The sequence below is a fragment of the Larus michahellis genome, chromosome 5 (genome assembly GCF_964199755.1).
Source record: "Larus michahellis chromosome 5, bLarMic1.1, whole genome shotgun sequence".
Taxonomy (NCBI): Eukaryota; Metazoa; Chordata; class Aves; order Charadriiformes; family Laridae; genus Larus; species Larus michahellis.
This window is the reverse complement of record NC_133900.1, coordinates 29,324,921-29,339,923: the sequence shown is the minus strand read 5'-3', so window position 1 is coordinate 29,339,923 and position 15,003 is coordinate 29,324,921. Positions and strand designations below refer to the sequence as shown.

Sequence of the window (15,003 nt, the reverse complement as noted above, 5' to 3'; positions counted from 1 at the left end):
ACTGCAAAACCCAGTGTATTTTCCTGGGACGTGAGTGAGGCTGGAGTTAATGCTCCCGTCCCTGAATATTTGCATAAAACGGGAAGTCAGAATTTTTAGAACTAATATGATTGTGACTCATAGAGTTTGTGCTCAGCTCTGGTGTTCATTTGTAATGACTATTGTGAAACGACAACCAAACAAAGAGAACTTGTGTATCTAGGTGTGCATGGTTTCCTCTGGTATAATTATGTTTGTGCTTGTTTGAGGAGTAATTTATTATTGCTATTTGCAGGTTTTGGACTACAAAGTATTTCTTTATTTCAGTTCTGCTCTTTCTCCTTGATTCCATAGTCTTCTGTGTATTTGAGTGGAGTGAGTCGAGCTGTGCAGAGCTATTGCTAACACTTAAATCCCAGCACCAAGTACTTACACTGGGGATTCAGGGGGAGTGCGCTGTGCTGTCTTTTGAACAGCCCTTGCTTCCTATCCCACACTGGTGACATTAAATTTACACGTTCTCACATTTTAAGCTGTGAGCCATACAGAGGTGTAGCGTAGGTCATTAAGACTGCCTGAGTGAAGAAAAACACTTTGGTAAATAGAGGGTTACTAAACTCTTTTTAATACTGCAGGTTCCAAGCTGAAGACTTGACTCCCTGTCAGGCTGGTGCAAAAGGAGCCAGAGCCTGAGAGGGGCTGAAGCTCTGCCTGACGCGGGCGGCGTATCAAGGAAAAAGGGAACAGATGAACTTTTCCATTGTGCTACTGCTCTCTGGTGACAGATTGTCCTGCCTGGAGCGGGAGCTGGGCCTGGAACGGCTCCAGAATTGGGAAACCCTAAACGGGAGATCTCCGCCCATATGTGTCCGGCGCGTTGGTTGTGTGTTTCTGCCTGGAGCTGTGGCTCCAGTGGCAGCTTAGGCTGATTTCCCTGTGCGATGGTGCCGAAAGGGGGATCTCTGCCCTGTCCCCACATGCTCCCACCACCCCGCCTTGTGCCAGCAGCAACAGTTGTGCGGCTGCTTGTCCTGAGACACAGCTACTCACAACTGGGCAGCCAAATAAACTCTTAGCAAAGATTCAAAGGATGCCTCTGGCATTCACGTCACCCGATGCAAACTGTTCCTATTCTTTCAGCTGGCTGTTCCTGCAAGGTTCTGAGTGCTCAGCACCTTGAGGGACGGGGAACATAAACTTCATTTTATCCCCGAGAAAAGATATTAGTGATAGGGACCTAGAAACTAGCTGGACTCTTCTACCTCCCCCAGGGTCGTAAGGAAGGCTCTTCATTGAAGAGCTGTGCTGGTGTTGGTACCTGCTGCACAAAGGCTTCACGGGCTGCTAAAATTGTACTGGGAACATGAAATTAAAAACTGATGTGCTGCTTCCATAATTAGAATGTGACTTTAATATTAATTAAGGTACTCAAATGGTGGTCTTTGCCATAGATGCTGTATGAATTCCTAGTGACCTGGCCTGTGTTATCACGCTGGGGTCAATTTAAATGCCAAGCTGCAGCCTTTCCCTCTTGGGCCAGTTCTTCCTTAAGCTCCCCGAGCTTTTTGGGGAGATAGGCTCTGAACCATATTCTGTGTGCTCATTTCCTGCCCAGCGCCAGCCACGTTTGTGTGTGCAGTGCTGACCCGAATATAGCTTACTGCTTAGCTGGGACAGTTCTTGGAGACTTTTGTGTCTGCCAAGTGATCCTATGTGTCAGTCAGTATTAAGCTCCTAAATGCAATAATTATTTTTGTTCGAATTTGTGCAGCAAAGATAAATTTATAAGCAAGAGAAAGCATACGAGAAAGTCTAAGCAAACAATGGGACACAGTAAAAAGTCTCAGAAGAGGGAGGAAAAAATGCTGACTGTGGATGATGCAACTTCCCTATAATCGCAACTCAGGTCTCTGCTCTACTGACTTAATGCTCCAGTGCAATTTAGGCAGCCTGGCAACTCTGTAATAAGAGTGTAATTTACGATCCTCCACCTAGTCTAAGCATTTCTGATTCCATAAGTAAGAATTTATCTCTGTAATTGGAGTCCAGGTCTTTTCCCATGTGGTGTCATGCTTTCCAGCAGTTTACTTAGGAAATCTTACGGGCATGATCCACTGCCCTATAGAAGATAGAGAGCTTTTGTCTATGTTCTATGTAAGTCAGTGATAGGTTTCATCTCACTCTTCCTTTACTAGAGCAGAAGGATTAGTATATTAGTACTGGCAGAGCTAACGTTTTGCAACAAACTCCTATACTTTGATGAGAGATTTTTTGCTCTCTGTGCACTGGGAGGGAACATAGTTTTCCCTGGTGAAAAAGTTGGTCTTTACATTGAATGGCTACAGCGCTGTTACCATGTCCAGCGGGAGCTTTGTATGCTCCCCTCTTTATGAAAGCATAGGAGTTTGGGTTTCATCCTTCCGACTTTTGGGAAAATTCAGGCAGTTTAGTTATGACTTGTAATGGTCTTATCTGGAATTCTGCGAGTAAGGCTGGAGATCTTAGCTCATATTTGCTGCTGAAGAGGAGAGATTTTGCAGCAGCTTCTCATCAGCAGATGCAAGATAAATCTCTCAGTAGAGACGTGTTTTGGAAGATGTATTGTGTAATTTTATTCCATTCCATCATATTTCCTGTTTTGAACTGTAGTATGCAATAGTTAAAAGAAAGACCTCTAGCTGTTGGTTTTCAAGTAAGATACGTTGGAAAGTTTTGTTCCAGGGGGATGCTGGAAGTGGGAGGAGGAAATCCTGCTTACTGAAGGAGGACGGCATAGAACTGCCTTAGGGGGAGAGCTTCAAGCTACCTGTTGTGGGTTTGGTATTGTTGGACAGATGGGGGCTTTAAGTTTTGTCATCAAGTTTTTTCTGCTGTCTCTCCCTTGCCCTCCAACGTGGGAATGGAACTGGTGAAGATGCAAGGAACCATTAAAAGAACTGTGATGACAGAAGCAGGATGAGGAAAAAGGCTCTGGCTTCCACATAATCACAACTGAACTTACATCTAAGCATATTTGTTTCCTGGAGTGATGGGAACATCATCCTATAATTGGGGTCCTGATTCATTTTGTCATCAGACTCCTATAGCTGGCCAATGAAGATGATTACTCTGTAATTAGGCTGTGTGCCTTCCCCTTCTCAACATATTTGGAATATGATGCATGGCACCTTTCGTGACGTTCCTCCCTGTGCTGAGGGTAGAGATCTCTGCTCTTGCAGTTCTGTGCCCCTGACATTCCAGTTGGTGAGACATGTCTGGAGTTAGGGTGCTCTTCTAGAGCTTGATAATTTTGTCCAGGGGAAAAGTTTTTCATTCAGAAGATCATCCATCTCCTTCTGTCCTACCTTAAAGTTTGTTTTGTTGGTTTTTTTTCACCTCAGCAAAGATTTGAAATTAATGCCCTGAGACAGACCTTTCGCCACTAGGAAATGCTGTGGACAGGGTCCCTCTTGTTCCCCCTTAGTTTCACGCTTCCCTAGAACTCCATCAGGAATTGCCTCATGAGGCAGTTTGAAAGGTGTGAAAGGTAAATGTCGGGTAGGTTTTTTAAAGAGTCGAAGTCACTATTTTAAAAGTGGCACTGACACAAGTCCCAACTCGTAAAATATTCCCTTGTTTCTCCTGGCCTGTAGAAAAAAACACGAGTCTTGACTCCCAGTCAGGGAATCCCTGTGATACAGGGATTGTATCCCACGTTAATGCCTTTGGGGAGTCACTGCCTGTCAACAGTGCAACTTCTCCTGCCATTCCCTGGGACCCTACTCACTTTAATAAATTGCAGTGAGCCTGAAACAGGAATGAGTGGCTCCATGATCTCAGCTGCATAAGGTTTCCCTTCCAGAGCTCAGAAGATGGACACAAGTGGAGTTTCTTAATCCCCCAGAGCTATCAAGTGTGCAATCAGTTGTGGAGTTTTTCCATGATAGAGACAGTCTTTCAGATCTGCAACAGCCCAGTTTCTAAGATCCTCTAGTCATCACTGGGTAAAGTTGGTTTTGTTTTGTGCAATGTTGCTTTGGAGAAACATTATAAAGGGCAGATAAAGCAGAGGAATACAACACTTCCCTGTATGCTTCCCTGATGTAGTGCCATGGGTCTGATGTGCTCAACGTGAAAACCTACATTTGTGAGCATAGAGATTCTGTGGGATAAGGTGATATCAAACAAATGACTGACTAGAAAAGAGCTAAGTCTTGCTGGTTGCTCTACTGCTGTAATCAGAACTTTCTTGTAAAATAACAAACTCCAAGACTGTTTTCCTTCTGTGCTTTGCTGTTCATTTCTGTGGTACCACAATGTGTTTACTTCACAAACACGGCGGGTAGCAATAGTCCCGTTCCTCAAAAGCAGGCAATTTGGAAAGTAAATTATCCAATACACAGCTAGATAAAAGGCAGGTGTTCAGGTAAGACAGAAAGTTACGATTCCCTCAACCTCATTTCTACGTACAGTTATTGAAACCCGTTTGCAAGAAGGAGGAAGATGCGGAGGCCCCCGGGGCACAGCACCTGTATGCAAAGGGCGGTGGGTTGCGCCCAGCGGAGCCGCCTCCCGGCCCGCACCCCACCGCCACAGCGGCTCCCGGCCGGGCTGCGCCTGCCCCGCACCGGCCCGACAGACAGACACCCGCTCAGCTGCTGCCGCGCCGAGCGGGCCGGGGGGAGCTGCCCAGCCCAGCCCAGCCCCTCCGCGGCGGCTGGCGGGAAGGGGAAGAGGAAAAACACACCAAACCGCCACCCCGGCTGCCGGAGGAGCCGCCCTCCGCTCGGGCGCGCCCACGCCCGGCGTGGCAACCCAGCGCCGCCCGCCCCGAGCCGAGCCGCGGCGGAGCGCGCCCGGAGGGGGCCCGGTCGCCGCCGCCGCCGGCGGAGGAGGAGGAGGTCCGGGACGATGCTAGCGGGACTAGGGCGAGCGGTGCGGAGCGGCTGGCCGCCGGTGCTGCTGTGCGGCCGGGCGGCGCGGGGCAGGCGGGATGGCCGCCCGCCGCCCTCAGCGCCTCAGGTAAGACGGGGAGCGGGCGAGGTTCGCGGCAGGACTCCCCTTCGCGGCTGCTGGCGCCTCGCCCGCCTTTCCCTCCCTCCCCGGGGGCCGCCCTGAGGCGCGGTGGAGGGAGGAAACCCGGTGCGGGGAAGTTCAGCCCCGGCGCGGCCCCTTACCCCGGCCAGGCTGGAGCTGGAGGGGCGCTGGGGACCCGCCTCTAGGCCGTCCCGCTGCTGCCTCGTCCCCCGGCGCCTGGGGAGGCGGCGGGAGGGGGTGTCCCGTCGTCCCCGTTCCCCCCGCCCCGGGGCGTCGGTGCCCGGCGAGAGGCGCGGTGACTCACGCGGGGCGGCCGTTGGGAGGGGCCGCGGTGGCGGTTTGTGGTCAGCCCTGACGGGCCGGGGGGGCCGGGGCCGCCCTCCGCCCCCCTCCTCGCTCCGCCGGGTGCTGTTTCGGGGGCGTTGCGTGTGGCTTTTCCCGGCTCTGAGGAACGCGGGGGCGCAAGGTGGGATGGGCCGCTTGGGGAGCGAGGGGGGAACCGCCGGCCTGCGGTCGTCGGGTGGGGGAGATAACACGGGGGCAAAAGTTTTACAAAAGTGCTGTCGTGCGGATAAACGTACGTGGCTTCTGCATATAAAAATAACGAAGTGCTTCTGAGTCTGAGCTTCTCTTGGCTTTAAGAAGTCTCACAGACCCTGTGAGTGGGAAGGATGAAGGAAAACAAGAAGGAACAGCAACTTTAAAAATAAAGGTTTGCCAGGAGCTAGGGTAACACAGTTCTAGAGTCCCGTGCAGCTGCCTGCCGGGAGAGGAGACAGTTTAATCCTTGATTGTTGCTCTTTATTAATAGAGATACTCCGTGTGCTTGCAGTCGTTGCTGAGATGGCCCAGGGCAAAGCCCCGTCCCTGCATCCAGGGCCCATCCATAGTGAGGAAGCCGCTGGGACGCGTGGTGACATCCACAGAAGGAAGCGCAGGGCGCTCTTGGGCTGGTTAGTGAGCAGCTTCCACAAGTGGGTCTCAAAGCCCGCGGTGGCAGCTGGAGTCGAGGAGTTGTGCAGAATGAACTCTGTACTTTTTGCTAAGAGTTTTTGCACAAACTATTCAAAAAACCCTTTTACAAAATTCTATGGTATTAATGTGCTCCATCTCTGTTAATGTGAGCGGCCCTTCTTTGCTTTGTCACGCATGTGCATGAGGACATTTAAGAAGGTAATTTAAGATGAATGTTGACTTACCCTCCATCATCTTCAAAGGTTCAAATGCGGTGTGCTAAAAACATCTTGCACCTCACTGAGAGCATTTACACTGTCGTTCAGCACACGCTGATGCCACGTAATCAGTTTGTCACCTCTAACTTCTCCAGAGTACTGCTTTGCAGACAAGCTTCGTGCTTTTCTAAGGCGCTAAAATGAGACTGAAAGCTGATGAAGCTTCAAGAAGAGACACCACAAAGGAGAGGAGGAGGAGGAGAAGCTCTTGCTTTGGCAGTGCTGCCATTATAAGAAAGAGCAGAAAAATGATCGGCCCCGTTACTTTGTGGGATGGAACATGACAGGGACACGTCTCAGCAATTAAATTCTTGCAGTGAATGGGTTGAGGAGAGGGATGTTGTAATGTTGAGGAAAATTCTAGTTCAGAAAAATGTTTAATGCAAGATTTTGTTTATTTCTAAAGTGGAAATGCTTGGAATAAATGAATATAAAATGCTTTTTATGTGTGCAATCCATAGTTCTAGTTTTTCTACAGAGTTGCTAGCATGATAGGTAATGAAGCACGTTTACTGATTTCCTCCTTCCTGTTTTCATCTTTGGGGACCTCTCAAGTTTTTGACTATGTGTCTGCAGAACAGTTCAGGCAGTTAAAAATTATTTATTCTCTTAAACATTAAATGAATGGCCTGTAGTTGTAATTTCAAGCTAGTCAAAATAAAAAAAAAGTTCCAATTTTTATTGCAGTTGTTTAGCTCTTTAGATTTTAAGTAATGTAGAATGTCAGATTACATACATCTTGTCCAGTGCAAACACTGCTGTGATTATTTGTTTATTTTTCAGCAGTATTTTTTGGTTTTGTTATCATTGCTGTTGTGTGTTGCTAGCTCTGCTGCTTGCCATTTCTATTTGGATGAAGAAATATTTTGCCTCTAGCTCTGGAAGGGAAGGTTGGAGTGCTTTTGTGCAGGGCTGAGGAAAAGCAGGGCTGGGTCGCTGGTTGCCTTTGCACTTGGTGTGGTGTGGTGCCTCATGGGCCGTGTTCTCTGGCTTGTTTCGTGCGGTGTTTGGCCGTGGGAATCAGTTTGCCCAACTACCTTTTGGGGCATTGACTGTAGTTTTTCATTTGTAAGCTGAAGGGGATGCTCCAGTGGCCGCGCAGTGTTGTAGTACGTGTCCATCTCATCCTGCGAAATTATTCACTCCCAGTGTTGATGGGCAGGTGTGGAAGTACACAGTGTATTTGTGTGCTTTGTTTTCAACTGATACACTGCTGTGGGGACAAACGAACCATTATTGTAATGGCTAATTTGCTGTAATTTTTTTCTGTAAAAGCAGGAGCTGCTGTCCTAAGGAGCTGTATGCTTAAGTGTCAGCTTCTCAGCTCTGCTTTGAGACAAAATCCACCACTCTTCTGATGGCTGTGATTAGCTGCTTTGCCTTTGAAGTAATGCTTATACAAATTCCTCTTAATTTTGTAAAGTTGAGTTTTCTGTTATGTGAAGTTTTTTCTATTTTTTTTTAAGTGGCTAGTGCTTAGGGAGGCAGTTTTTCAAAGTAAGTGAAGCATGTTATATTGTGTTCTTTGGACAGGCTTTCTCATTACACATAACTTTGTTCCCGAAAGGGTGCAGTTCATTTTGCTAGAGTCCTAGATTTGTAATGCTGGAGTTATTTTGCATGTGGTGAAGCCTAAAGGTTGCCAGCTCTTTCAATTCCTCTTCACTTGCACATTTTAACTCCTGCAGCTTGTACTGAGAGAAATGCCCTGTTTCCACTGCTTTCCAAGAGGAAAAGCTCCCCTCTCCGTATCGCAGTGGAGAACAGATGTGTTAACACAGAATCAAAGCTTAAAATTGCTGTTTTGTTTTAATTTTTTTGTATATTCATAAGCCTTCTAAGCCAGGAAACATTGAAGGGGCTGGATTTAATAGTTTAATTTTTTTAGATGATCCTAGTTAGTTTCTCTGTAGTGCTAAATCCAACTGGTCCAAAATTGTGTTGCTTTTTATTGCTGTTCATACACATGAGGTTCCCAGTTTAGTCCACACTATGGAGACCTGTACCGGCATGCCTACATCACTGGGGATGGGCGGCAACTGGGGAAAATGGAGCCTGGGTTACACAGTTTCTCTACGTTTAAAACCAGGCTTTTTTTAAGTCGTACAGCCCCGTTCTAACTAAAGCTATTTCTGTCCTGTATGAAGATGCTGGAGTGGTGACATTGCCTCCTGCAAAAGGCAAGGCTTATTTCGAACAAGCATGAGTGAGGGAACTAAAATGCGAAAACTTTCACTTTTTCAAAATGTGAATTTAACATCACTAATTCAGAACGCATTCCATTTTTGTGTGCAAAGTTCTCTTGAAATTGCGCCTCTGGAATGCATTGGTGAGGGGAAAGATTGTGTATAAGCTGGCAAGATCAAATTGCAAAGGCTTCTGTGAAAAACATTACGGATTTGTTTTCTTCCTTGATCAGGATATCACATATGCTTGTTGCTGAGGGGAATTTTCTTCCTAGTTGCAAATTGTAGCCAGCAGGAAAGTCATTGGTTTTATCTGCAGAAAGCAGAGTAGAGAGGGGGTTATTTGGGGATTATTTTTTTTTTGTCAGTTCCCAGTGTCATCCATATCTGTCAAAAATGTTTCTTTTAATGCTTTCAGCTGATAAGTTGTTGACTACCCAGTTCCTTAGACTGGCTTGAACTTTTTTCCTGTGCTCCCTGTTAGTTTTTATAGTTATTATTCTTACTCCCAAATTGCCATAATGCTCCCAGTGTTATACCTATACAGTTTGTCCTCTGGTTTTATACAGTCTTATAAGCAAGGATCTAAAGGTGTCCAAATAGCCACAGGATAACTTGAAGTGTGTTTTTTTTCATTTGGGTTTTTAATTTTGCCCCTTTCACTTTTGCACATACTCGGCTGTCGGGATTTCTAAGATACTCTGTGATAGCAGCAACGCCAGGACGTCCCAGGCAGCTACAGAGAACTGAATTATCATTGAGTGTCTTTTGCAGCTGAATATTTCACATAAATGTGGTTTAAGTTCCTCTTTTGTATTTTCAGCCTACTCAAGTCCTCTGGAAATTGAGATCTAATTGGAGCTGGGAACTGGGAGTAATTGGTGGCAGCTGGGCCTGTTTTCCCCATCTTTCCTTCCCCTTGAAAGCCTTGCATGACAAAAGTTAGCTTGTTGATCCAAGTCTTGTTTTCTAAATAGAAACCTTGTGCTTATACTGGCATGTATCAACAAAAACATACAAACCACTAAACTGTTTGTTGTGGAAGTGCTACTCACTCTTACAAATACTAATTTATAATTGCCTTAAAAAGGCCATTTAGAAGATCTCCGGGGCTTGTTGTAGGAAATGTGTCTGTCTCAGCAAATTTGTTCATTTGCCTTTGGTGCTGTGTCTGTGCTGGAATAACAGGATGGCACTCGAAATGGCAGCTAGCCACATGCTGTTGTCTCTTCTCATCTGGCTGCTGGAAGGTGGCTACATTTGCTCTACGAACTAGCGCTTTTGGGGAGAGATGCGGTATATAGCACAGAAATTCACCGTCCTTTGTACTTTTACTGGTAGTGTCACGTACTGCTCTTCTGCTTCTTTTCTCTCCAGTACGGCTCCTGTAGTAACTCAGTGGGTTGTGAAATATTCTTGTATGTGCATATATAATTACTCGCAAAACACTCGCTTCTTTTGGAGGTTTAGGAAGTTTCAAATACCAGCTTCACGCAGTGTTTGAAACTGGCATCAACAGTGTGACTTCCCAAAATTGTCGGTGTTTTTTTTCCAACAGAGCAGATGACAGAAAAGAGGCAAACTGGGATGTGCAGATCAAATCAGCTCTCTTTGTGTAGAATATTAGAATGGGTTTTTGCCTATTCTGAATAAGTGTCAGTGTGTGTCTTTAGTGTATGTGTGAATATGGCAATTCCTAAGACAGGAAATGAAAACCAGCTTCTGCAAAGTTGGAAAAGGCGCAGTCGTGCTCATCAGGATCACAGGCTTCAAGAAGTTGGAGCTTTTGTGTGTTAAGTAGAGTCTGTGTGGTACTGCAGAAAATGTAAAGAAACCCTAAAACTGAAATGTTGGTCTGACATTACTACCTATGTACTACCGTACTGTGTTCAATATTTTAACAAACTTCTAAAGAGCTTTCTCATATGTGATGTACGAGTAATAGGCTGTGCTTCCCTAAGGTTGGGAAGTAAATTGCTCCAAATATATGCAACAGGCTTATCATAAAAGAAATTAAAAATCTACATAACTTCCTGTCCATAACCATAGCAGCATTGTTTATTTACTTTATGTATTTTTTGAATTTAGAATGGGGATAGGAGTAGTTGTATCATGAAGTGATAACTGGGTGCTTTATAGTTAATAAAGCAGATGACAGAAAGTGATGCTGTGATTTCATTGGAAGTTGATGCTGTGGTCATACAAACAAGTAAAATACAAAAAAGGTTTTTTGCTGCTCATGGGATGAGGAGCATCTAAGTCTGGCACTGTTCTGTCTAGCACTCTGGGCAAGGCCCTTACTTTTAGGTTTTGAGTACCTGTAAAGAAACTAATACTAAATCTCTAGAGGATGTCTGAGAAAGTTGCTTTGTAAATGCCTTGGGTGCTCTGAAGATTGACCGCAGATCACTGAAGTGCTGAGTACTTAATGCTGTTTACAAACCTGGTGCATGTTTTAAGAATGACGGTGTGGGATTTGGTTGGGGTTTTTTTCTTTTTACATTTCTATGTTTTAAAATCATGTTTTAAAGCTTATAGGGCAAAAATGTAGACCCTGTTCCAGAGCTTATAATATCTTAATTTCTGAAGGGGTAGGAGAGGAAGGAAAAGGAAATACAGATTTGTTTGTTTGTTTTATTTTTGTTTGGTTGTGTTTGGGGTTTTGTTTTTTTGTGGTGTGGACTTCGCCTTCTTACACAGTAAGGTTTTTGGCATTGGAGAGGAAGCAAACAGTACGCTTATTCTCCAGATCTAGTGAAACATTAAAATCTTAATTTTCCCCCCTTCCCCTTGAGGGGAAATTGAGCTGAAGGAAAACGAACGGAGTAGTTGGGCTTGAGCTAGGCTTGCTGTAGGACCATCTTCACCCTGACAGCGTACTTGCAAGTCAGCAGCAATGGTGAATTTCTCACTGGGTTGCTCATTAGCAGGTGGGTTCCGACAGCCAAGTGAGAAGGCAGTAAGCTCTTCTGAGCCCAGAGGTGGTGCTTCACAGTCACTTCTGGGCCTTGTTAAAATATGACATTAATTAAGTGTCTGTTAAGGGCATGTAACACCAGCTCTTGCTCTGGGTTGGTTTCTCTTCCCTTTTGCTCTTTTCCAGAAAGATGAAAGGGAGACAAGTTCTCTGTGTTGCTGCTTTGTCCTCTGTCTTGCTGTCAAGATACTGAGTAATAACTTGGTGATTAGGTTTACATGGGGAAAAGGTGGCTTTTTATAAGGTCAGTTCTGCCACTCTTATGACTGCTCGCTGTGTCATTTCTGGTATCCCAAGCTAATCCGAGGAGCCCAATGAACAATTAAATGAATCTGTATGTTTTGTGAACTTGTGTAGGGCGGCTAGAAGGAGGGCAATTTTCAGGCCTGGAAGTTATTTGCTGTGACTTTTTCCATCCTCAACTGACGCATGAGTCCTGGATCATCTTGAAATTGCATCCAATGCAGGTATTCTTACATGCTGTCCCCACTATACTTAGTGTTTGCCAGGCAGGCTGCTCTCTAATTCCTGCGATATGTGGAGAGTGGCTTGGTCTATAAAAATACTTCTGTGCACCCATTTGTAACTGACACAGCATATGAGGAATCTGTGGCGTGATCATGGTGGGGATAGATGGCTTACAGGGAATGCTTGACCCAAAGTCCATGATCCCCAAGTGTGGGGAGAGTACGGATCTAGACTCTGAAGGTCAGGTCCATCACTAGTAAAATAAATCCCTCGTGTGAGAGTGACTCTATTTACTGTAACACAAGAGCTGAAGAAGGGAACAGAAGTTAAAAATGAACATTGGTCGGCTGCCTGCCTACTAAAGATGGTAACTTTTGTAGTCCATAAAGTAATTCTCCTTCACCCAAGGGGGACCAGCCAGGGTATGCAGCCCACTGCTCTGCCTATGCAGAAATGTCAGGTGTCAGCGGTCACTGCGAGGATAAACAAATAGTTTTGTGCCTGTGTGAGGGCAGCTGGTGAGCAGAACCTTCCCTTACAGGTGAGGAAACACCAGTACTCCCTCAGACTGAAATGGAAAAAAAGATGTTTACTGTAAAAATGGGAAATTTATACCTTTTAAAAGCTGCATTTATCATGATGAGCACAGGCAATGCATCTTCAAAAGGGTAGAAAAATTGAGTATGTTATGCACAAGCAAGATATAATTTACTTTTTTTTTTACTTCAGATGAACAATTTTCAAGCAATTATCTTCACATTTACCGTCTGGTCACTTTAGATCAAAATTACTTCAATCTTCACATTCTAGTCAGATGGAAAGAAATAAATGGTCTTCTTTGCAGATAAACAACACGTTTCTTAAAAGTAAGCAGCAATTTCATCTTCCCAGTTTTTCCCTGTTGGTACTTAAAAGTATAGTAATATACCACAAAGTTGATTTAGAGATCACAAAAGCATCTTTAAATGTCTTGTATGTTTGCCGGGGTGGAGGAAAAATTACATGCTCTCTTCCTGGCAAATCAGACTTAATGTATCATGAGGACATCATTTTGGTCAGAGTGCCATGATAGGAAGAAGATGTACATCCATGTACAGTGCAGTCACCTGTTTTACCTGAAGCACTTATGCCATACTGTTCACAGAAAAACGTTCCTACGGTTTTGTTTGAGGTTTCTTTTTTCTAGGGCATGACCTGACCTTCTCTGTACCTACTCATGCAAACTATTCATTATTCGATAGTCTGTACTTGCGTTTTGAACCAGCTTCTCTTTGCCTGTGACAGCATAGCTGTGAATGTATTCTGTGGTGCTATCTGTGGAAGAAAGACCTTTTTTTTTTTTTTATAAAACGTGTCCCTCACCTTTATGTATTTGTTCTAAATAGAAGTATAAAGGTGCCAGGCCTCTGAGACGCAGCAGTGTCTACATCCTAGGGACCTTTGTGACCCCAGCTGCTCCTCCTCTGGCCCCTCTAGGCTGGAGTCCCTTGTGTGAAACACGGTCACGGTGGGGTTCCTGATCCAAAGAGCAAACCTAGCACAAATGTGGGTTTGGAGTTGGGGCACCTCAGGGTTGCAGTGACGGGGCGGAGGGAGGGTTGGTGTAGTGGTGGGCTAATTGCCAGGCTGAGCTAGATAGAGGCTGGGTGCTGCAGTGGTAGTTCAGCTGGGAGTGGGGCAGAGATTTTGGCTAGCCTGGGGTATTCAGTTGATTAAGTGTGTTAGCAAATAATCAAGTTTTAAGTTAATTGCAATAAATTAAGATGGATTAAATTGTCTAAAAGCACTTGAGAAGATGGCAAACTCACTGCGTAACCACAAGGTAGTCCAGCTTCCTTTTCTGCAGATGCTCTCTGTGTTTGCCTTGCTCTAGACAAGAAAAGAAACTGAAAACTGTTTCCAAACAGTGAAATTAAAACAATTACAAAAATAGAAGCTGTAATAAAATAAATACTATGCGAGAAATTGAAGTTACAGTCTTGCTGTCCTGAATGCTGTGCCCAAAAGGCTAGCAATTCGGAATCAACTGAGTGTTGGAAGTCAAGGATCTTGATCAGGGAAATACGTGATGCTGTTAGCATAGGTAAAATAATTGAAACTTACAGGCAGTCATCTCTCACAACTATATCATAAGAGCTGTGTATCTGATTTGTATATGTTATATGGTTTAAGTAGAATGGATGCCTGTGAAATGGCAAGGTAAGGAGTTATCTTAGCTTCTCAGTGGATCAGATTCAATTTACCAGCCCTTCCACCCCCCTGCACCCTCCCTCAGCTTTTTAGGATTTTAAAATTCCAGATAAAACTACCAGGAAGTTGTTAACACCTCACCAGTTTCTTAAAAGACGGCAACAGTTTTTAAAGTTTACACCGAGCTCATGAATTGACAGAACCAAGGGAGATGAATTCCCCATCTCTGTAAATAATACTGTTTTTTTGGAGCTAGTACTTTTAACTAAAGGCAGGATGTCTCTTAAATTTGGGGAGGGAGGGAATGGAGATGCAGTGATCTTGAGCAATCTGTTTTCTTCTGCTGCCAGAGGCGAGAGGGTGAGCCTGTCTCTTCCGCCTTCCTCTGTTTTGATTTGGCTGCTGGATGGCCCGGGATTATGTTTAAACAGGAAAACAGAATCAAGTCCTTGGAGCTCTTTTGTGAGGAGCTTTTGTGCTCAGTAACCAAATGCCATGATTCAACCCTACACTGTGTCTTTGTTGGATGGGACTTTGCTTTTAGTTTACGTGTTCCCTTTTAATCTTACGTGATTATGATGCTGGTGATACCCTGGATTCTAGTTAGCCTTGTTCCCAAAGGCTGCTTTTAAATGAGTCCAGGCGTCATGTTACTTGTGTTTGTGGCACACCTTTTGGCAGTTTGCTTCTTGGTTTGGAAAAATTTTTGAAGCCGTAGTGTGTTCCCTGTAATATCCCAAAGCATAAACCTCGCTATAGGTGCAACACAAGGAGCCTGTGAAGGTTCAGAATGGGGGTTTAGCCCTTGGAGATGACCTGCTGCAGGATGAGTTGCAACTCATTTGAACCAAGAAAAGTCTAATAAAAATCTTGAGACAAGATTCCTGCCAGAATGTATTCCCAGGCACTGGCACCACAGCAGTATCTTTTATCTTGCAGTTAACGCTGGCTGGTA

General features: G+C 45.0%; 1 protein-coding gene across 1 annotated transcript in view; it reads left to right on the top strand.

Moving 5' to 3' along the window:
- The first annotated feature begins 4,518 nt into the window (after positions 1 to 4,518).
- Positions 4,519 to 15,003, top strand: part of MCUB (mitochondrial calcium uniporter dominant negative subunit beta) — a 52,606-nt gene continuing 42,121 nt past the window's right edge. The window contains exon 1 of the mRNA XM_074589385.1: positions 4,519 to 4,980. Coding sequence (XP_074445486.1) covers positions 4,870 to 4,980 — 111 coding nt within the window. The 5' untranslated portion in view covers positions 4,519 to 4,869. The remainder of the gene's footprint in view (positions 4,981 to 15,003) is intronic.